Here is a 23,306-nt window from a genome sequence, read left to right on the forward strand (position 1 = left end):
GTTAAACATCTAGTACTAGAAAAGCAAATCTAAGATCAGACAATTTATTTATCTAAATAAGGTATTATTTATGTGACACTGAAAATGAACCACTGAATATTTGAAGCCAAAATTGTTGCTGGAAACATTTGTACAGTTTCAGATCATTTATTCACTGCAGATTATTCACTCAGCTCTAGCACAGCTAAATTCCAATCAATGCAAAATCTGCTGGGAACTTTTGCTTCCTCTTAATGTGAAGGAACTTCTTGCCTGACCTATTCCCCCCCCCCCCCACTCCCGGCTGCCACCCCTTGTTTGAAAGGGAAACTGCTGACATTTTAGAACTGTGATTGACTTGATTTGATTTTCTGTCGTCATTCAATGCACAATGAAAAACAAAATTGGTAATAAAATTGCTTAGCAAATCTTGAATGGACTGTGTATATATATATATATACAAACAAAAAGAAAGAGTCAAATAGGGTTCGTGATTGTACTCTTGAGTTTCCCAAAATCTCTTTTGAATGTTACACTGGAAAATGTGCCTTATTATTTTTAAAACAAATGAAGGAATTAAATAGAATACCTTTTAGATGCATAGATAAATAAAGCATATTAGTTCTAGTAAACGTAATATTGTAGTTATTTATGGCTGTCCTGAGAAATGCAGGTGCTTAAATAATACTTTCTTTTTTTCTTACACTTCAAATCAAAACCTATTATTATTATTATTATTTTTTAAAAATGAGGCATCTTAAGAATGTCTGCGTGGAGGAGCAGAGGAATTAGAAGTACTATGTAAAGTCAGTTTCTCACCAACTCTGTTAACTCTGTTAAATGTCTTTCATATTTACTTTTATAATATTCCATGTATGAGTTTTTGTTCCCCACTCTTGTGACATTCTTGTAATAACATCCATTTTTAGACATTATGTTGCTTACTTTAAAACAACTCTGTTTTGGAGAGAGAGAGAGAGAAATGAAGCCACATTAGTCCATAAATGTTATCCTTTCTGTCATGTGAATTTGTTCATATTATTATGATTTATTCTTTTTTTTCCTTTTATGCATTATTACTCAGTAGATTCTTCCCATACCTCCTTCCATCCTCCTTCAACTACAGATGGGGCAGCAGGTGCAAATGCCACAGATAATGCAAATGCCAGCTTAGTCAATGGTACGTTAAGAACACCTAGCTTGTTTTTATTTGATGGATTTCTCTCCTTAACTCTATAAGCTTCCCTCTTTCTCTTATGAACGGCACAGATGTTGTATGTGCATGTGATTATTACCCTGTGAGAGCTCCTATTGTATCGCAGCTTATAAGAGATGCCACAAAATCCCACTTGGTCTTAGCCAGCCAAAATCTTTGCTTCTCACTGATGCAACAATGGGACGTGAACAAGTAGGAATCAAGGAATCTTCTATTGCTGATTCAAACTATTAAAAACAAACCACTGCAGCAAGTATCTGCCAAATCCACATTTCCTCACAAGGTTTTCAGTGCAAAGCTGTTGTTTCCATGCTTTCCAATGTCTATTTGAAAGAGAGCATGATTTTGTTTTTCATTCTACTGTTCCAGTGTGGCACTCTCATAAGCATTCATAGTCTCAACATAGCTTTGGGAAAACAATCCTGCTGGGGTCAGGAATCTGGCTTAAACACTACCAGTAGCATTGTAGTGCTTTATTGTGCGTTCCCACAACCTTTTGACTCAGCACTGAGCTAAGCATTTACTGCAGGCAATGATAGTAGATAGCAAACTATTGCTGTGTACTACCGTGCATGTGCTTGGATATGGTTTCATACATTTTCTTTCTTTCTTTCAACAAATACAACTTCACCTTTGCAATTCTGAATGTGATGTTGGCCAGCTTCTTGACTCCATTTCTTAGCATGCCCATACAATAAACTGCTTTATAATAATATAAATTTATAGTAAGTATGAATGGGTGTATTTTATCTCAAGCTTGGTAGAACACTTGCTTTTTCTCTAAACTTATTATAATATCTTTGCTTGATTACATTGTTGTGCTTTTAGCATCTAAGTAGTAATGAATTATTTATGATACCACTAAATAGTAACCAAAGCATGGATGTTATACAATGTTTATTAATCCTATTTATAATTGGATACACTTCATGTCCTGTAGAAAGTTTAAAAAATGAATGTTAAATGTGTTTTCTGGAGCCCCGAAAGCAGGAAATCCTAAAGATCAGAAATGAGGAATTTCAGGTCCTCAGGATGTTGTTGGAGTCCAACTCCCATCAGTCCAACTAGCATGACAAATTGTCAGGATTGATGGGAGTTGTAGTACAGTGTGTTATCAGAAAACAAGTCTAGACCCTCTCAAGTATCATAACTAATTTCATGGTTGTTCTGTTCCTGGTAAAAATATGAATCCAATACCATCTTAATAAATTTGAACATGCTATAATTTCATTCTTTCCGCTGCTGAATCATATTGGAAACTAAGCCTTCTGAAACTTGCAAAATCACACTCTTGATGTGATCACAAGTCACAAATCATCCCTTAGGGAGCTGTGAATACTTGCTGTACAACCAAATTGGTCTGTTTAGCTCAGCATGGGACTGCATTTGAGAGATGGAGGCTGAAATTGATAGCATCGTCATGTTAGGCTCATCTGCAAAAGTTCCTTGACAGACAAATGAATTCAACCTTCATAAGGAGGCTTTGACAGTATATTAAGAAAGGGCCTGTTGTATATGTAGGTAGCCTAGCACTGATATGTCCTACATTTTAAAGAGAACTATTACTTAAAATGGGGTAGCTACTATAGTGCCTGGCATGTACTTGAGCTCTCTTTTAAAATTTAATGTACGCATTTTACTTTATTTAACAAAATTTATAAACTGCTTGATTGGAACAAATCCTCTAAGCAGTTTACAGAAGTACTGTATAAAACAAAACATTAACATTCTTGATTAAAAACAGTTAACAGCAGCTATTTAAAAACATTCAAATGATAATTAAAATCAACAGTAGCTAGAGAGAGAGAGAACACGTATAAACATTCTACACATCTAGAAAGGCTTGTCTCATGGTGGCCATGAGTTGTGTGGAATAATACAAAATTAGAAAGACAACCTCTCTGGAGAACCTTACGCTTGTCATGGGAAGTCAGCTATAGTTTGCTTGTCCTGATAGTGCAGATCACATAATATTGATTTTACACACACACACACGTCTATAGTAACAAGAAGCATTCCTCAGAACCAGGAAAAATATACAAAGTGGACACACTTCACTCATTCTCATTTCACAGAAATTGCTTAGAATGTACCTGTACATTTTGCCCCATAACATTTCTTCAAGGAGAGCTAGAGACTTACTTTTTTTTAATGCAAACTCAGAGTTTGGGATACCTGCCCAAGGGGAAACAATTAAAGTTTCGATAGGTGTCATTGCCCCACACTGTGTTGGCAACTCCTGTACCGAATCATGTGGGATATAAAATATTTCTTTGTTTACTGTGACATGCATATTGCTGTCAGAAAATACCTATTCTAGGATAGCTTGTCATTTCCAGGCAACAATATAGAACACAGATCCCTTTTAGATGCTCTACATCTGCAGTGGAGTTTTTCTGCCTTGATATTTGAGCCTTTGCTAGGTTTCCAACTTAATCCTATAATCCCCAATGAACAAACAGGCCAAAATACCCACACTATATATATGTAGTAGTCCATACAAACCATCCATTTAAATAGTCTAGAAATGTATACTTTCCAGTACTAGTTAAATGCAGTAGTCCATGACTATTGCTTCACACTGTGGCTTTAAAATATTAAGTACGCAAGACTGAACTTTGTGCTTCTACTTTATGTCTGAGTTTTGAAAGATGGGAACTTCATTTCTGTTATCATAAATTAAAACATATTTCATTACTTGTCATTATGGAAGTATTCCTTAAAAAAAAAAAAGCTAACCTTGAGGCTTTGGTGAACAGTATTTCCCATGGATTTTTGAAATGTTAATAGCAGCTGATTGAAATGCCCCACCAGAACCACTCTTTGTCTCCAAGACCAAACATGCACCCACCCCACAGGGCAAGTAGCTGCTTGGGGGGTGGGGTGCATTTCAAGCAGGAAAACAGCGTGGAAGAAATAGTACAAGTCTTCCTTTGTGCTACAGTTCCAATCTAAACTGATTCCCTCTCTCCAACACAACTGTCATTAACATTAAGAATGCTAAATGATCCAGCTCATGGATCTCCTGGATCATACCCAGTTGCCCCTTGCAATATGGAAGCATTTGCTGGTGCTGCCAGCATTGCATTCTGCAAGGTCTCAGTGTGTGCTAGGGAAGTGGTAGCAGTTACTTGAGTCAAGCTAGGCTGTACCAGAAGAGTCATCCAAAGCTTTCAGAAGGCTGACAAAGGCCTTCTGTTCCCATTGGCCTTCCTTTCCCACTCTGACCCCACCCCCCACCCCCGAAGTGCTGCCTGCAATCTTTAAAGAACCATATATGTGGCTGTGGAGCAGGAAAAGCTAGAGGAAAATAATTCCCAAGGAATTATTGGAAGAACCATGTCCTTGGGTTAGAATGATACAGAAAGGAGTACTGAAGGCTCTCTCCCCTGAGTTGGTGACTTGTGAATCAACTGAATTTGAGTCTTCCATGGTGTGACGCTGGGACATGGACACAGGGCACATGACAGTCAGCTCTCTACACCACTGCCTAATTTGGGGGCTGGAATGTATGTGAGTGAGTGAATGCATAAATGAGTGTATCATATTTGTGTTTATCTGTGGATGCATCTGAGTATATGAGAAAGTGTGGGTAGGTGCCTACCACTCGTATATTGCCCCTGGAAGGTCAGCCATAAGGAAATGGGGTCCTCAGGCTGAGAAAGTTCCCTACCCTGGATTAAAGGGTAGTCTGCTCCCTTAGACATTTTAGTAGTGGGTTTAAGAAAGACCTTTGAATTCCCAATGAATAGGTTTCAAAATGATCAAAGCAGATATTTTGGGAGACATGGAGGGCATGGGTAAGTTGGGGAATGCCCTGTTGCACAAGCAGAAGTCCTTGTGCAAGGCCTCCTCTGATGGAACTTGTTAGATGGATCCTGCCCTAGACTAACAACAAGACATAACTTACCTATAGTTCCAAAAAACTGCTAAATAGTCATGTGTCATTATTTAATGAAATCTAAGTATTGTATCAGGAATATTATATTACCGGTAACATCTGCTAGAAATATAGGCCTGGTGCGAGGCTCCTTCCATGTCTCCCTGTGCTTCCGAGGTAGCTCTTCCCAATTTTAGATGATCTCCCAGCTGAGTCCACAGTCCACCAATATTATTATCTCAGTTGCAAATCTGAAATTTCTTCTGCCTGACTGCAGTTAGGCTTGAGGAAAAGCCTTCCATTTGTTTAGAAGGCTTTTTTGAAGCCTAATTGTTGCAGGAGTGGGCAAGATCTTCCTGATGATTGCTGCTGGTTTAACTTTCTCTCCAACTGCATTCTTCAGTAACCATTCTTCAATAACCATTATGTTTATGTGTGCACATATATGTGTAGTTGTGGTAAGTATGTGTGTATTCTGCCTCAATAGTTTGCATAGTCCCCAAATGAGCTCAAAAAATCTGGAGACCCCTGGTTATTGTCTAATTCTGTCATGTCTGTCATCCTTTGGTATATGCTTATTATACATTTTACAACGGAGTATTGGGCTAGAAGAAAAAGTAACATACTCCCTAATAGTCATTTCCGCAGTTTAGTAATATAGTATATGTGTACAAATCACACTGTCTAGTGGAAATACATAGTTTTACCTCTCAAGAGAGGCAATTTATCCAGTATTTCTGGATCTCCAAGAATGCTTCATTGCTGAGACTTTCCTTGTCACATCCCTTTTATTTATCTCTGTGATATATTAATATGCAACTGCTATCCCATCCCATAGACACCTGTCAACTGGCTTCAATATTTCTCTGTGCCAGATTCAGCATTTCTCTGTGTATATTTGGTGAATTTTTTTAAAGCAGCCATTTGTACCTAGCAGCAGCTTTCTCCAGACAGAAACTTTAAAAGTGAACAGTTGGTACTGTAACTTTAACATTACATGAAAACATTCAGTACAGAGGAAAAGAAATGAAAATATATTTCTTATTTTATTAATTGATTTAAGGAGAAAAATGCATTTTTTTAAAAGAACCTTAGCCTAAGCCACCTTTGCCCTAATCCCACCTGTGATGCTGTGCACACAGAACACTGCTTCTGCGTGTGTATTCCCAGCAGGATGAAAAACTGTGTGCATAAGTGGCACATGTGGTTCACAGCTGGGGCTATACATGCAGTACTCTATTATAAAAGGTTAAAATTCCCATTTCCAGCTCTTCAGGAAGGCCTGTAGAAGCCTGAATTCATTCCTTCATTTTTCCTGCTGAACTGCTGGTTTCACATTTTATGGGGAACATGATAGAAATGTATCCTCTCCCCACTTTTTGGCACACTGCAGCGCTCTTGCACTCCCTATTATGAGCATGGAATGTGGAAATTGCAGTTTGGCGAATCTAGTAGAAATGTATAGAAACACTATAAAAGAAAAATGAATAGTACCTTACATGCAAATTTAAAATAACCATTGTTTTCAAAATAATCATGCTGCTCTGCATTAGAGGAATTTATTATTTTATTTTACTCTAAAATTAGTCACTTTGTTTAGCAAATATTTATTAGCTTCAGGTGGGGAAATAACAGCAAGTAGATTTGTAATTGCAATTGGGACATGTAGGATTGTTTATAAACATTGCCAGTCTAACGCTTGTAACATTTATACAAATGTTGGAAAGATTGTTCTCCAAAATTAATTTTACATATACATTTTGGGGAACATTCTTTCCAACATCAGTACAGTTCCCTAACTGAAAGGCCTGTGTGTGCACATCAAAACTGTACATATCTGCACCTTGCCATATCCATTCATTTCAGTGGAGGGAATGGATATTTACCTGAAAATGAATGCACGTGCAGATCTACTTCCTCCCTTAAATTAAATAGGGAATGATTTCTGAGAGGGTGAACATTCTATATACACAGCATTCTGTGGTGAGATCGCTGGTTTGGGGGGTGATTATAACTGAATTTTATTTTATTTGCAGGAAATGCCAGCTACTCTGAATGTCTCTAGTTCTTTGATATTGGAATTCCAAGGATTAATTTCATCAGGATTTTTAAATTATAATTTCATCTTCCAAATTTTAAAATCAGAATGCAAATCTATATTCTGGTTATAATATTAGCAACCATGGACTCTTATTGATTTAAGCAGTCTGCTTTGTCAGAAGTACATATTGGATTTTTACAGTGTAATAGATTGTACTAGATAGTCTTCAGTTTCCATTCCAGATCTCCTATTTTATTATTTTATAATATGATACATATTGCTAACGAATAGCATATTTTAAACATACTAATTAAACTTTTGAAAAGAGATACTAAGTTTGGGGATGGGAAAATGCAAGGCTGCACTGCACCTTGAAGTTCCCCAGGTGTAGACGAGAGACGTGAGTGTTAACACTCAAAGAGGAACTATTGGCAGCTGCCCATGTCCCCCAAGAGAAAAATTCCTTGAGCACCAGGGGATGACGTTAGTTTCTTCAAAGATGAGAAAGGCCACGGGGCCTGTCTGCTTTCTCCCATGAGTATATTGAAAGTGCAGAAGATTCTGCCAATATAGAGCCACTAGCAGTATCTATTTCTCCTGGGAATAAAGGGGTTTGAACTAGAAGTCCCATGACAGCACCTTGGGACTTCTTGTTCATGAGACCTGTGATCCTGCTAGAAAGAGACATTTGCAATGTCACTAAGCTGGCAGACACTAGAGCAGCAGTAGAGGCTTTCCCCATCTTTGGAGGAGCCATTGTCTGCCACCACCACCCCACCATACGTTTTCTCCCATTGGAAACGGGGTAGCAGGCCGGAATGGTAGAAGTGCAAACGTAGGGGTGGGGCTGTGTCTGTCTTGACTGCTCTTTTTATTTGTGTGAGCAGATCAGACAAGCCTGCCAAGTGTCCAATGTCAACTTTAGAACATGCCCCAGAAACCTTTGCAGCACAGTATAAGTAAGTTTCTATATCAAGCAGGTCTATGTCAAAAGTATTTCCTGACAGAAGAACGCAGAATCCAAAACACTGGGTTAGATAATTTCAAATTATTGCTTTAGGCTTTGCAGTATAAAAACAATTACTATTGCTCCAAAGTGTTTATGACTTTCTATTATTACTGCAACAGAGGAGGCCTTGGTGGTAAATGATAAACTTGGTTGTAAATTTTTGTTCAGGAAGCTCATTCATGCATATAAATACATCATAAAAATTTGCATTAAACTTTATTTAAACATGCTCATAACGTGTTTTTTTGGCCCTTTTTATTTAAATCCCCTTTTGTCTTGTGTTCTGTCTGTGCGTACTGATTGTTTACTGTCTGTTTTTGTTTGTTTGTTACAATTTTTATCACATAGGCAAAATGCAGGATGGGAATATGGAGAACAACCAGAATAAAGGTAACCTTCTTTTATATTAAGGAGGATTTTAAACATCTACTTGAATTTAGTTCTGCAAGTATAGTATCAGGAATATCACCCCCGCAAAAAAAAAAAAAGTACCTCAAAAGCAAACTTTTTATTTTTTTGATTCCTATGACAAAAACAACACTGTAAACAGTCCAGCCTTTTTCTTGCCTCCTTTAAGCCTTCATGTTGGAATAACCAACCATGGGACGCTGATAGATTCCAACAACTTGGAGCTGTCATATCCATCTTACCAGAAGGCTTCAGTCAACTGCATCATCATGAAAGCTTCATGGAGCTATGCTCACACAACCTCTCTTTTCTAGTGCTGCTTCTGCTGTTTCACTTCTGCACTCTTCTTCTTAGTGATATTCTGTGGTTATTACTGTGAAATGCTCACATAGGGAGCACTGTCCGTGCCACCTTGAAGGTATTCTGTGCCAGTGCTAATATCAAGTTGTACAAAAAGAAGGATTTGCAACTTGCGGCTTAGAGAATATTAGTGTATTGGACTTTTAACCAAGTTAGGCTGAAATCCTGCAGTGCTGTGTGTGAATACAGGGAAGCATGCGCCCAGACAGAGGTTGTAGTCACTGCATAGCTAAAGAGCAATACACTTTTCAGATGGACATCAGGTTGCATCTGTGTAAAAGTGGTTGCAGAAGAAACTTCAAAAGCACTGCCAGGGCACATGTGGTTCTTCACCACACTAGACACATAACCCTTGTAAGATTTCAGCTAGTTGTCAAGCAGTGTGTTTCATCTTTTTAAAATAACAACAAATAATATTTATTTCCTGTGCAAATTATTTAAGTGTATATTCCCTGTGTAAATTAAAAATTAGAATTCTCAAAAGGTCTTGTCTTTGCCAAATAATATCATATCTATTTTTCCAATATAACATTTGCCATCTACATTTGTCTAACAGCAGTTTCTTGACATGTTTTTCTTTGCAGAATGAATATAACTGGTATAGAACAGTTGAACACATTTGTTTTCCTAAACTACGTAAGATAGATGAATAACGAAGAGGATAAAGCCCATAAAAATACATTTTTTAGTTCCTCTTAGGAATTTCAAAATACAGAAATAACACATACAGTCCTACTTGGTGCTAAGCTAAATTGATTATGTCTAACTATTCTTGATAGATCTTCTAAACAGTGTACACCATAATATACTATGAGTAGTGGAAAATTTCTCCTGAGCAACACCATTAAATTTATGTAAGGCCATAGTTGTGCTTTTGCACATCTCCCTTCAGTTTCAGCTGGGATTGCACAGGGGAAGTCTGTAATATATTGTGCCCTATAGCATTTTTATTATTGCACCAACTTTAATAAGCAGCGTGAGACAGACACACAGGGATGATGAAGAAATTATAGTGCAACTTACAGCTACCAGCTTTCCTAACCATTTGAACACTTGCCTTTGCTTTTCCTCATATTTCTTCATGTTTTCAGTTTTAATTATACAAAAAAATGATTGTTTTTTGTTGCTACTTCAAATGCAGTTGTAATTGCATATATTTTTGAGAGTGGTTTAGAGCATTAAAAGACTTTGAGTAGGTTCTCAGTTGTGCTAGTTAACATGTTCTGTGTATAGCTGGTATTTTAGTACTTGATGTTTATCTAAATTTACAAGGTGGCAAGAGGCTTTGCTTCCTTTTAACTAAAAGAGAAAATCTTCACACTGATCTTCAGTGTCTAGCTGGAGTGCTCCTACGAATAACTATGGAAAGATGTTGTGCTATAACATCTTCCAGTGCTCTCCCTCTTCAAAGTTTAGTTCTTCATAATGTTAGGTAAGCGTCACCCTCCGAAAAGATTTCAGCAAAATTTACCCACCCCCCTGGAAGTGGCAGAAAGGTAACCGCCTCTTCCATAGCGTCTCTGTGTTTCTCTGAGTGTGTGAGAGAAGAGGTTTTCAACATTGGTAGGCAGGGCTCAGCACAATATCTTTTAATAGGCATTTTTTCTCCTTAATATCACTCTCGGGGAAAATGGCTTTAAAGATGGCTGGATGGCTGAGGCAAGGGGGAGAATTTGGTTTCTTGCACTCATTCTGTAGGGATGCGGTGGTATACACATTTCTGCATGCAGTTCTGCCGTCGTGTCTAGGCTGTCTCCTGGGCTAAGTAAACTGAATATAAAATCAGTGTCTTAAATCTATTCAAGAACTTTTGTTCCAAGATTTACCATGGACAAACTCTACCACCTCGGAACATGTGCAAGTGTAAAAAATGGTACATGGAGAAGGAGTAAAGCACCCTTTCCCCCTTCATTTCTCTGCTCAAAATTGCACTTCCAAAGGCTGCGTTCCTCTTTAAAGAAATGGAGGGAACCTCTTAGGGCTTGGATAAATGTGTGATGTCCAGTTGTGTCCCCTTGCAAAATGAAGGCTAACAAAAAGGAAAGGTACATGTTTCTCTCCACACGATTTATTTAAAGTTCTCTGCAGGAAGATAGGAGAAGGTTTTTTTCTTTTTCATATACTGAATTCTTTGTAAAAACATACTGCAGTTGTGAGACTTTTGACTTCTTCGAGCGTTAGAAAATTAAAATGAAGGTGGAACCTTTAATCTGTGTGCACTACCACCACCACCCTCTCTAGCTCTGACCTTGCCCCATTCAGTAGCAAGGTATGCTGTGAACTTGTAAGTCTGTTTGCTTCAACACACATACACATACCTGATGGTTTCATCCCTTATACAGTGGTATCTCAGGTTACATACGCTTCAGGTTACACACACCGCTAACCCAGAAATATTACCTCGGGTTAAGAACTTTGCTTCAGGATGAGAACAGAAATCGTGCTTCGGCGGCACAGCAGCAGCAGGAGGCCCCATTAGCTAAAGTGGTGCTTCAGGTTAAGAACAGTTTCAGGTTAAGAACGGCCCTCCGGAACGAGTTAAGTACTTAACCCAAGGTACCACTGTACTGATCACTGCACTCTGCAGGTGAGGGCCTCCTGTAGATATCATCTTACCAGGAGGTCTGTTCCACACAATATAGGAATCCAGCCTTTAGCATACTGGTATTCTCTTTTTGGCATCTGTGGAATTGCCACTTACCTGGAAATCCTGGGGAAGCCATGGTTTGCAGTCATGGCATGACTGCTACCCAGCCCAGAACCATTGTACTTCCATGGTCATTGTGGGAACACCTGTTGTGGGAACAACACTCAACCCAGGGTCAACCCAGCCCTCTCGTCAGCCAGCAGGTGAACTGGTTGACGCCAGAGTCACACCCACTTCCTTTGCCAAAACCTGCTTACATCTGTAATCAGTAAGAAGTGTGGCCTACTTCATCCCAACTACCGGTGTCATGTGTATTCCTCATTGGTCTGCCTCTGGTTGGGTTGCATGTTTCTATGCCTGGGCACACAAAGACTTTCCTCTTTCAACAAACCTTTTAAGTAGAGCTCTTTCCTAGTCTGCAGCTTTTTCAAATTGTTTTTAGATGTTTAAATTGTTTTGTTGCTTATGTCTTTGCAGCCCTGGACTCCTTTGGGAGAAAAGATGGGATACAAATTTTTATTATTAATAGTAATAATAATAATGATACAAGAGTTCTCGATAATAGTGTAGCGTTCTCTATTATGGGGAGGCTTGTTAGTAGGGATGAAAGGATCTGCCAAGTTCTTTCAGTTCTCATCTTTATAATCTTAAATTCAGTTTTCCACATTTCTGCAAGTGAATTTTACAAACAACAGATCATCATGAAAAGCCTTCAGTTTTTTGTGCATTTTTCCCTAATTAACAAAATTTGTACACAGTTTTGACTAATGTACACATTTTTGCAAGCAGTCTCTCCTAATATAATGCCCTTTTCTATGTTTTTTTCATGAATCTATTCATTCACTCCCAATATATGTGTTTTTATAAGCATTATTTGGCGGGAGAAATGTATCACAAAATTCAGATAGGTGCAAATTTTGAAGGATGGCTGTGTTTCAGTTCTCATATTGTTTTGGAAAGCGTGAGCTTGATAAATTATGCTTTAAATGCAAACTGAATCAAATTCTTCTCCCATCCCTACTTGTAAAGCATGCTGCAAACAGACTTACAAGTAATCGTCAGACCTTGCCTCTGAATAAAGGAGGTGGAGTAGGTGACGCTGGCATCCAGAGGCAATTTAATTATATAATTCTGAGGAGGCTTCTGATGTAAAAAAAAAGTTAGATAATTAATTATATAGGTCATAAATCTATCATTCATATCCTGGTCTCAGGATATAGTGTGAGTGCACATGAAACCACTTTTTGCTAAAGTAAAACAGGTCTGAGTCTGGTAAGTACTTTGGAAGGGGGATGACCCCATGTAGGCCACTTTGGGTCAAACAGCAGAATAATAGTGTGATATAAATGCAAGAAAAAACCTTTTTTAAACTTAAAAGTGAAAAACTGCTATAAAACCAACAGACTTTCATTCTAGAGAAGGGGAGGCAGAAGCAGACCTTTGTGTATGTTTTCTAAAGTGCTTTGTCAATTGAAGACTGGGAAATGGTTAGACGCTTATAATCTTATCAAAATAACCCGGCATGTCAACTGTTCTAAGGAAAGCAGTGGTGCAGAAGCCAACACTGAAGGCCAGATATCTCATTTTATAAATTAAACATCTGAAATAATGCTACAGTTCTTAAATAATTTTCCTCCTTCTGCACTGTTAGCCAAACAGCAGGATGGTGCTGCTGCAATGGAGATGCAGCCACTGAAGAGTGCTGAAGGTGGAGATGGAGACGATAAAGACAAGAGGAAAGCGAACATGCATAAGAAAGAAAAATCTGTCCTCCAAGGGAAGCTGACTAAATTGGCTGTCCAGATAGGGAAAGCAGGTATGGTGTACATTTGATGGGGTAGCCTATTGTTATGAGGAATGTACTAGAGAGTTTAGACTAATTGCCAGCCAGATCTGCGCACAATAGATAAAAACCATTTCCCAAAGCCATTCCCTTTGTCACCTTTTTTTTTTTTTTTTTTTTGTACATGGAACCCGATTAGCACTCTATGGGTTTGCACTCCACACTCAAGGCATTCAAAGCAATTGTAGTGTTAAACACATTTCTTTGGAACCCAAACTGGGACTCCGTAGGTTCTGCTCATTCTCTGTAGTGATAAGAGTCCAGTGCAATTTCCCCAAGGTATAGCTGAGCTCAAGATCTCGAAATATCACATAGGACGCTGCCTTACGCAGAGTCAGATAATTCTCATAAGTAGTTTTGATGGGCTGTATGTATGTGTGATTCTGGATCATGTCTCCGGGCTTCATAGTTAAGCTGTCAGACACAATAATGATTAAACTGAGATTTTAACACACACAAATGTTGTAGCATGATGTCTTAGATACAAATATATTTTTCACAAGATTTCCACACACACACACCCCACACTTGCTATAGTAAAAGTTAACTTTTTTTGTCTGTTTCAGGTTTGGTGATGTCTGCCATCACTGTCATCATCTTAGTATTATACTTCACTGTTGAAAACTTCGTAGTCAGCAAGAAGCCATGGCTGCCTGAATGCACACCTATCTATGTTCAGTATTTTGTTAAGTTCTTCATAATTGGTGTTACTGTGCTTGTAGTTGCTGTTCCAGAAGGACTTCCACTTGCTGTTACTATTTCCCTCGCTTACTCTGTAAAGGTAAGCAACAGTCTTGAGACCAAGATTTTTTGCGTAGTTATTTAATTTGTTCATCGATTACTTAAAAATTGGTTTACTGTTTGGTAAGGTAAACAGGACTGCATGTCAGTGTAATTTTAAAGGTTTTTCAGAATGCTAATGTCTTCAGATCAAAAGTGTAGCTGAAGAATAGAATAGAATAGAATAGAATAGAATAGAATAGAATAGAAATGTTGACATTGTGCACAGTAGAATATTTCTCTAGAGCAACTTCTCTCACTACTGTGGAACTAATAGTTCAAACAATAACATGGGTGGGCTTTACTTAGGGGGATCTCTTTAAAGAAGTGAATGAAGCAATTGGACTTGGATAAAGAGACATGGATTCCCACTTAAACTGAAGCACCTCAGGTGCCATTGTGTCAGCCATTTTGCAGTTATGGGGGGAAAACACTTATGCTAGAATAGCTCAATTTCCAGTAAGGTATATCTACATAATTAAATTATTCTACATTGGTAGGCTTTCAATATGCATGAATAACATAATCCAGTAAATAATGCAAATGCATTTGAATGGGAACCCAAACACCAAAGCAGAGTCTGAAATACAACTCACAATGAACTTAATTGCCTTAGGACAGCAGATCTCTGTACTGTGTGATGAGGGTTTCCTGTGCTAGTTTGTATGGAGTTATGTACGGGACTGGTACTCATTGTGGTGAAATGTAATAGAGTTTACTGTCTATTTTTTTCCTCAAAGAGGGTTTTTTCAGGGTGTTGGTAGGCACTTACCGGTATTGTTGTAACATAATTCCTGTTTTTCCGCAAACAACTACTTCTTCTTCTTCTTCTTCTTCTTCTTCTTCTTCTTCTTCTTCTTCTTCTTCTTCTTCTTCTTCGATAAATTGAAATTACCACTTCCTCTCTTTATCTGCTCCCTTAACATGCTTGCTTATCACCTTGCATTACTTTAGCCTGGTAAAGCCATCAATTACACATGGCAAAATATCTGTACCTATATTAGAAAACTGAGTGCTGAGTCATTGCATTAGAGGTTCATGTGCAATGCACATCTTCCTCCTCTCATCCTCAATTTGCTTACACAGGCCAAGGAACACTCAGGTGTGTACACTATTTATCATTTGCTATTCAGCTTTGAGGTCTCTTAATATTCCCTTAAGTCTTTCCCCCAAGGATGCTTCTGAATTTCCTTTCAAAGTTATTGTTTTAGTGGTTCCCGCTTCCCATTTCTTAGATTGCGGAGCTGTACCTATGAATGGGTTTTTTTGCCATTTTTCCTGGCTTGGATTTCCAGAATTTGTAAAGACTGCTGTCTATGCCTTCCTGCCATCACAATGCTCAATACCATTCTTAGTAGCTTTAATATTCTGGCTTTTTAATACAGTTCTGAAATACTGTATTAGTTTTGTTCTTAGATTATATAAACACAATCTCAACAACAATGACATATAGACAAACAAAAAAAAAAGGCTGGTAATGGGAGGAAGGCATAGAGAGCAGCAAGAGCTACCATAAACATTCATAATAGAATGTTTAGCTTAACATGTGTGTTTCTCTGAGTTCCATTCCTGCCTTTCTCCTCCCCCCTCCCTGCAAATGTTTCCATTACAAGTAAGGATCAGTGTTTGGGTGGAGAGCTCCACTGAAGTCTAAAATACCAGAACCTTTCCATTCCAAGAAATGTAAATGCAGTGGTGTAGACAACTGTATGCTGAAAAGCAAACAAAGAAAACAGAAATGACTGGGGTTTTTTTAAATGTGCATGATCACTCATGCACACAGCTCACCTAAATGGAAAAGAATAATGGAAATGGAAGAAATGGAAAGTTCAGCAAGAGCAAACTGTACATGCACTGTTACCAAAATTAATTATAGAAATCCTTAATGTAAAATTGGAAGATAAGTAGAGTGGAACACAGGACAGAGCCATCTGTAGAATTACAAAATGGAATGAAAGAAATATGTCCACTCCTACTTTGGTTTAATGCTTTGTGTGGGTGGGTGGGTGAGTGTATCTTTCAAATGAATTTCAGTATTTTTGTACTGATGTTTGAAAACTGTAGCCAGATTACATTGTTCTTGTTCTGCTGATTGTCTCATGTGCCTAAAAAAAACAAAACCCCCCCCAACCATTAAAACATTGGCAGATATTAAGTCACATTAATCCCTCATTTACAGGAATTTTGTAAAAATGCATTTTGTGTACCTGAAGTTTCTATGTTTTACAAGTGCAAATGGGATTTTGGGGAAAGATTAATCCATCTGCTCTACTTAAAAAATGCTTATGCATTTAATTAGCATAATGGATTTTCAACCTATTTACCAAATAGGCTTTATTTTTTCTTCTTTTTCAGAAAATGATGAAAGATAACAATCTGGTCCGTCATTTAGATGCGTGTGAGACGATGGGTAATGCTACAGCCATCTGCTCTGATAAAACAGGGACGTTAACCACCAACCGGATGACAGTAGTACAAGCGTACATTGGAGATACCCATTACAAAGAGATCCCTGACCCAGATTCCATTCCAGCCAAACTTCTGGATTTGCTGGTTAATGCAATTGCCATCAACAGCGCTTACACTTCAAAAGTTCTGGTAGGTAGGCTTTGATTTCAGACACTAAAAAAACATTTGGCGAATCTCTGTCGATTCTCTTTCCACTGTAATAAAAATGTTTTTGTGTGAAGGTTTGGCGAAAGTAGGAATAACTTGAAAAATCTACATCTATATGCTTTGTGGTTTTAAAAGAAATGTTTCGAAAACTATTCTGTTTTGTAGCTTACATGTGCCATGCCAAATTTTCATGCAGTTGGTATTTTTAGGTAAGAAGTGGACTTATAAGGAATGTCAAAAGGCCCCCAAAGTCTATTAACTTATCTTTCACATTTTTTGTCCCTGTAGACAGCACAGATCACTATTGCATAATTCAAGCAAGTCAGGGTTCATATAGTAATAAATAATGATAATGATGAGGATGACATTTGCACAGTACTTTCTACTGTTCAAAGTGCTTCGCATGCACTACTTACTTGTAATCCTAACAACTAAATCAGTATTATTATCCTTCTTATTGCACATGAGGGGATTGAAGCTAAGATAAAATGGCTTACTTTATGCTGGCTAGTAAATATGATCACACACACATACACACACACACACACACACACACACACACACAATCTGTCTATCCAGACAAGCAAGATGCATTTTCACAGTTCAGAAACAGATATCCAGCCAGGCAAAAAGCACTCAACAATGGCATGGAGCGGGGCAGGTGAAAGGTGGGCGTGGCCTAATCAGAGTCCTAAGGGCTGTATAGAATAACTGCAGGCCTGCATCAGATCCCTACCCCTTGAACTAGATGAATAATGATCATACTGTTTTTGTATTCCATTTTGCTTAAAGAGGAATCGGTTGGAACTATTTATTCGTTGTGTGGCTAGAAGAATAGTTTCAAGAAGAATCTGCAGTTGAGAGTTCTGTTTATTTATTTTGCCATATCATGTTTATTAATTTTACAATAATGATTTCCATTACAATCTCTCCCCTCATATTATACATTTTGGCTTTTTAGGGCCATGACTTCCTTCAAACCTTCCTTGTGATTTTCTATCTTTCATTTCAAATTTCTGCATTTTCACTACTTAACCATTGCTTTAAAATCAAAAACATCAGAGCATCATATTTTCTTATTCTTCTCTGCAGTGATTTTTATACCTTTCCTTAAAAGCTTCTTGCAATCCTACCAACGTGTTTGATTGACTACAATTGTCTTTCAAATAATTTACAAATTTAGTCCAGTCCTTGATGAACTTCTGGTCCCACTGTTCTCAGATTCTTCCCGTCATTTTGGCCAGTTCCTCATTAACTTCAGTTGCCATTCTTCTTTTGTCAGTAATTCCTCATTTCCACTTCTGTGCTAATAAAATTCTTGCTGCAGTTGTTGCATATAGGAAAAGCTTAGTATCTTGTATGTTAATGTCTGTACCTACAATTCCCAGTAGAAAAGCTTCCAGTTTTTTTAGTATATGTGTATTTCAACATTTTCTTAATTTCATTATATATCATATCCCAGAAGCATTTCACTTTCTTACATTCCCACCACATATGATAAAAGGTACCTTCTTTTTCCTTACATTTCCAGCATTTATTATCTACCTTATAGAGTTTGGCTAGCTTCACCGGTGTAATATACCATCTACATAATTTTCATCACATTTTCTCTTAAGGCATTACACGCTGTAAATTTTATTCCTTCTTTCCATAATTTTCCCCAATCTTCTAACTTTATATTATAACCAAAATCTTTAGCCCAATGAATCATTACCGACTTTACCTCTTCATCTTTCAGATGCCATTCCAGCAATATTTTATACATTTTTGACAATGTTTTATATTTGTTATTCAATATTTCAATGGCAAATTTTGATTTGGTATTTCCAAATACATTTTTCTTCATATCATCCTTAAACATCTCATTAATTTGGTAGTAGTGCAACCAATCATTAACAAATCCTTTCACCTCTTTGTATGCTTTTAATTTCCATTTATTGCCATCATTTTTGTGTAACATTTCATATGTTACCCAATTTTTGTTCATATTTATTTTCTAACACTCATAGCTTCTAACGGTGATAACCACCAGGGTGTTTTCCTTTCTAATAGATTTTTGTACCTATTCCATACTTCATAGAGAGACTTTCGGAATATGTGATTTCCAAATCCTTTATGTACCTTCGTTTTTTCATACCATAAATACACGTGCCACCCAAATCTGTTATTATGGCCTTCTAAATCTAATAAATCTATTTTTTCCAATAATATCCATTCCTTTAACCAACAGAGGCAGGCTGCTTCATAATACAGCTTCAGGTCTGGCAGGCAAAGCCACCTCTTTCTTTACAGTCTGTTAATAGTTTAAATTTAATTCTCGGTTTCTTCCCCTGCCAGATATATCTTGAAATTATCTTTCGCCAATCTTTAAATATTGGAATTGATTGAAACAAAAACAACATCTTTGGTAGCACATTCATTTTAATTACAGATATCCTACCCAGGAGTGATAATTTCATTCATTCCCACACTTCCAAGTCTCTCCTTATTTTATTCCACACCATTATATAGTTATCTTGAAACAAATTCATATTCTTTGAGGTTAAGCAAATTCACAAATATTTGAGAGTTCTGTTTAGCCCTTTCCTTACCCATTTTTCTACAAATGCCCCTCTGGCCATTTAAATAAAAACTCTAGCCAGATTTCAAGACCAAATTTCTGTACGTATAAAATGCCTATGGAAGAACTGGTGGGTTCAAGAGGGGGTAACATCGTTCTCCCCTACTAATGTCTTCTGTGATCCTATATTTGCATTGAGTCAGGATTTGGGAAGTGACATTTGCATAAATAATATCCAATTCTACCCTAAGAGTCACTGATAAGAATGGAGTGGGGAAATCCTTTGTAGTATTAAAATTGCAGCCTGGAAATTAAGAAAAGCTGTGGCACAAGGAACTACAATGTCATTGATAACTGTTCTTTATGTATGTGTTTTCAAGGACAAGAGAAGTGGCATGTATTTCTCTACAGACTAATAGTTTTTACTATATATGTACTTTTAAAAATAAAATTACTCTTCTGTTTTCTGAATCCTAAGAGCACTGTGAAACTTTGAAGGCATTATAGCTAGAAATGCCTATATTTTATTTTGTTTCTACTTAATGTAGCTTTGACTTACTATTGGGCCTCTGGGAAGCCCATGTAATTCAATAAATTTTAGGCCTATTTATAATCTTACTATAGTAGTAGAGTTTCTTATAGCCTCCTGCTTTCTTTGTCCTGCAGACATATACATGTGAGCTGTAGACTATTTAGTGACTGATGTGTAACATATATATTGAAACATATCATATTATTTCAAGGTGCTGGTGAAGACAATCAAAACATCTGAATAGCATCTCCTTTTGTCTACAGGTAGAGGTCAAATCACTATGATAAAAGGGGAAGAACAACCCAGTTTCCCACACGGCCTTTGCCTGTTTAGCTTGCTTTCTCTTCTGCACCTTTTCTTGGAAACTAACAAGCCAGTTTACAGTAGCAAACAGACTTCCTTTTCCTCCCCTGCTCGGGCATAGGAGGTGGATGAGAAGGCAGGCTAAGCTTCAATATTACTTAAGCAGTCACAGTATGGCATACTGCAGGAACTGCAGCCCATAGATGCCAAAAAGCATCTGTAACATCCTCCCAAGTAAATTCCATGCTTGCTCATTTCCCACTTCAGTTTCTCTAGTGATATTTAACAAAATTTACATACCACTTGACTGTAAATAAAATGCATAAGCAGTTAAAAAATAAAGCAAACATTAAGGGCAGAATTCAGCTAATCTGTTCCACAACCAGAGGTCAGCACAATGAATCCTGCTACTGTAATGGGACTTTTCCCCATGTCTCCACTGGCCACATAAGATTCCCCCATTTAAATACATGTGGCTTCAAATACAAAAAGTAAATAGTGTTGTTTTCACATCTACTCAAAGAGTGAACCTAAGCTATTGGGTATAAAATGATACCATGCTATACTGGGCTTGCAAGTATGTAGAGAGCCAATCATCTATTTGCCCATGATCTAAATAGAATTTTCAAATGCCCTGCTTTGCTGGATTTGTGACTGGGGCAGGCATAAGCTGATTGTTTAGGGAAGCTTTTAATGTTTGATGTATCACAGTATTTTAATATATTTTTTGAAGCCGCCCACAGTGGCTGGGGAAGCCCAGCCAGATGGGTGGGGTATAAATAAATTATTATTATTATTATTATTATTATTATTAGGCTTCATCAGTGGCATCTAGTGAGATGTATAGTTTGTTAAGTGTGCTGGGAATTGTAGCTCTGAGGGGGGATAAAGCCTTACAGTTCTCAGGATTCTTTGGGGGTTGTGTGTGTTTGCAGTAAATATATATATTATGTGTAGGACTAAGCTGTGTGTATGAGTATATGTGTGAGGATGAGAGCAATATATTTACTTAGGGATATGAAATATTAGTTGTTTTACAACATTGAACTAAACTAAGATTTTTAAAATGAATAGTGGATTATTGTATATTTAGGCAAATGAGAGAAGCTATCACAGTTATCGCGAGTTCAACAGCCTGATCTGAATGCACAACTTCATTGTCTCACATAACTCTTCTGATCAGGATTTATGGTTAGGACAGTTTTCTAAACAATTATTTTCAAAAACTCCAGGTAACTTTGTTTTTACATTGTTTCATGTTTCAGCCTCAGTTTAGATCCATATTTCTTTTCCTTTTTTAGTTTAAGTTTATTTGGCATCTGCAAATACTTGGTTACAAAGACTCTATTTTAATTTGAATGGTGTATACAAATAATAATAATAATAAAAACTTTGATTGTTGTGCACTTTAGACCTGGGGCAGTCAGCCACCATGGCATTCTGGTACAGCTGATACTCAGCCTGCAAGAAAAGATTTATGGTATGATTAGCATAGCAGAAACTGCAGGTGGAAATAAAATAATAGCTTTCATTGTAGCAGAGTTAAATTTCTTTTATTTATTTGCTTTAATTTTGAGAGTTAATAAACATGAAACAGCCTAAAATAATTTCATTTTAAAGTGTAAAGCAGATTCATTCTCACTACAGATTGCGGACAGTAGTCTGCAAGGAAACTGCCTTGGCAATCAGATGGTTTGTGCTGAAGCATTCCAGGAGAGGAAATGTCACTGCCAATTCTCGCCACCGTATGCTTTATTTTATTACATCATGGTGAGATTGGGGGATCTGCAGCTGTTCTAGCAGGTCTCACAGAATTTAAGACCTCTTCTGAAAATTATTGTCTTTTCTTATTTATACTTACATTTACTCATGTACACTCAAAACAATGAGTATCTTTTATTAAAACTTACTTTAAACCACAGCAGAAATGCCTTCCCAATTGGGAAGGAGGACAAGCCTGCATAGAGTAAATATGTCGGTGGATGCAAACAATTATTTAGATTATGGTTAGGTCAGACCTGGGCTGGATCTAGACACATCAAAAAAGTGTTTCAGAAAAACGCATTGTAAACCTCAAAGTGCAAAATCACACTGGTGAAAGACGGAACTCCACAGCGCTGTCTGGTGTCACAATATTATAACACATATAAAACGCTTTTTCTTTAGTAATGTAGCCGAGTCACTGGCCTTGAGGGGGTCACACTTTTTATTCTTTTGTTAAGAAGTTACAGTTCTAAAATTCTTTTAGAAATTATTTGTCATGATGGTTAAAACATATTATCAGAGGAAAATACATTTATTTTGAATGAATTTTATAGCCTTTATTAAGTTGCTGAAGAGTAGGAAAGGCGATTAATATGGGGGGACTGTTGCCTAGGTACTCAGTGTGTACAAAATTCCAAGATGATCACATCAAGGGTTTTGTTACGTTTTCTTGAATACAATTTACTTCCTTGTATTGATGTAAATTACCTTGATACCTTTACGGTGCAAGGTGAATGAATGAATCAATAATAAACTTACTAATGCTCGTTATTATCCCCAGATGGAGAGCTCAGACCAAGAAATAATGGCTTTCCTCAAATCCAGTGACTCCACCCATCACTATAATAGGGTTTCAACAGAGAACTTGCAGTTCAAAGCTCATGTTTTTAACAAACACAGTAGATAAGCTCTCTTTCATTCTGTTAATATTAAGGGTCACTGTTAAATAGAATTGCAATAGAAGTAACATGTTATTTTTAACATGTTATCTGGATGTGCATATCTTGGTGCAATTTTTTTAAAATTTGATTTTTATTATTATTTTGTTGGCCGCTTTGCATTATGCAAGGAAAGGGAGACGGTGAAATGTCTTTATTTATTTGAATTTGTGTGGTAAGTTAAGATTTCCAGAGTAAGACGCAGATGACAAGTTACACATATTTTGCTCTTACCTTTTTTCGTTTTCAATGGGCTGCAGAAGCCTACAGTTGGGAGCACAAAACTGGAGTGGGGGACAGACTGCTCTTTTCTACACCCTGTCCACACGGTGGAAAGCAGCATCCGGGAAAATTTTGACTAGAAAGTCTGCCTGAGAGGAAAGGTTAGGCAGCTGACCTGGCCCTCTACAAGTGCTCCAATCAAGATCTC

General features: G+C 37.3%; 1 protein-coding gene across 7 annotated transcripts in view; it reads left to right on the forward strand.

Annotated features, from left to right (window-relative positions):
- Positions 1–23,306, forward strand: part of ATP2B2 (ATPase plasma membrane Ca2+ transporting 2) — a 379,035-nt gene that overhangs the window by 298,232 nt on the left and 57,497 nt on the right. For 4 of the 7 annotated variants that reach the window (XM_080994177.1, XM_080994174.1, XM_080994173.1 and 1 more), the window contains exons 10-14: positions 1,064–1,159; positions 8,474–8,515; positions 13,192–13,356; positions 13,950–14,164; positions 16,519–16,761. In XM_080994177.1, coding sequence (XP_080850303.1) covers positions 1,064–1,159; positions 8,474–8,515; positions 13,192–13,356; positions 13,950–14,164; positions 16,519–16,761 — 761 coding nt within the window. The remainder of the gene's footprint in view (positions 1–1,063; positions 1,160–8,473; positions 8,516–13,191; positions 13,357–13,949; positions 14,165–16,518; positions 16,762–23,306) is intronic. The other 3 variants (XM_080994171.1, XM_080994175.1, XM_080994176.1) reach the window with 3 other exon arrangements.

Source organism: Podarcis pityusensis, assembly GCF_964106645.2.
Source record: "Podarcis pityusensis genome assembly, chromosome: 2".
Lineage (NCBI taxonomy): Eukaryota > Metazoa > Chordata > Lepidosauria > Squamata > Lacertidae > Podarcis > Podarcis pityusensis.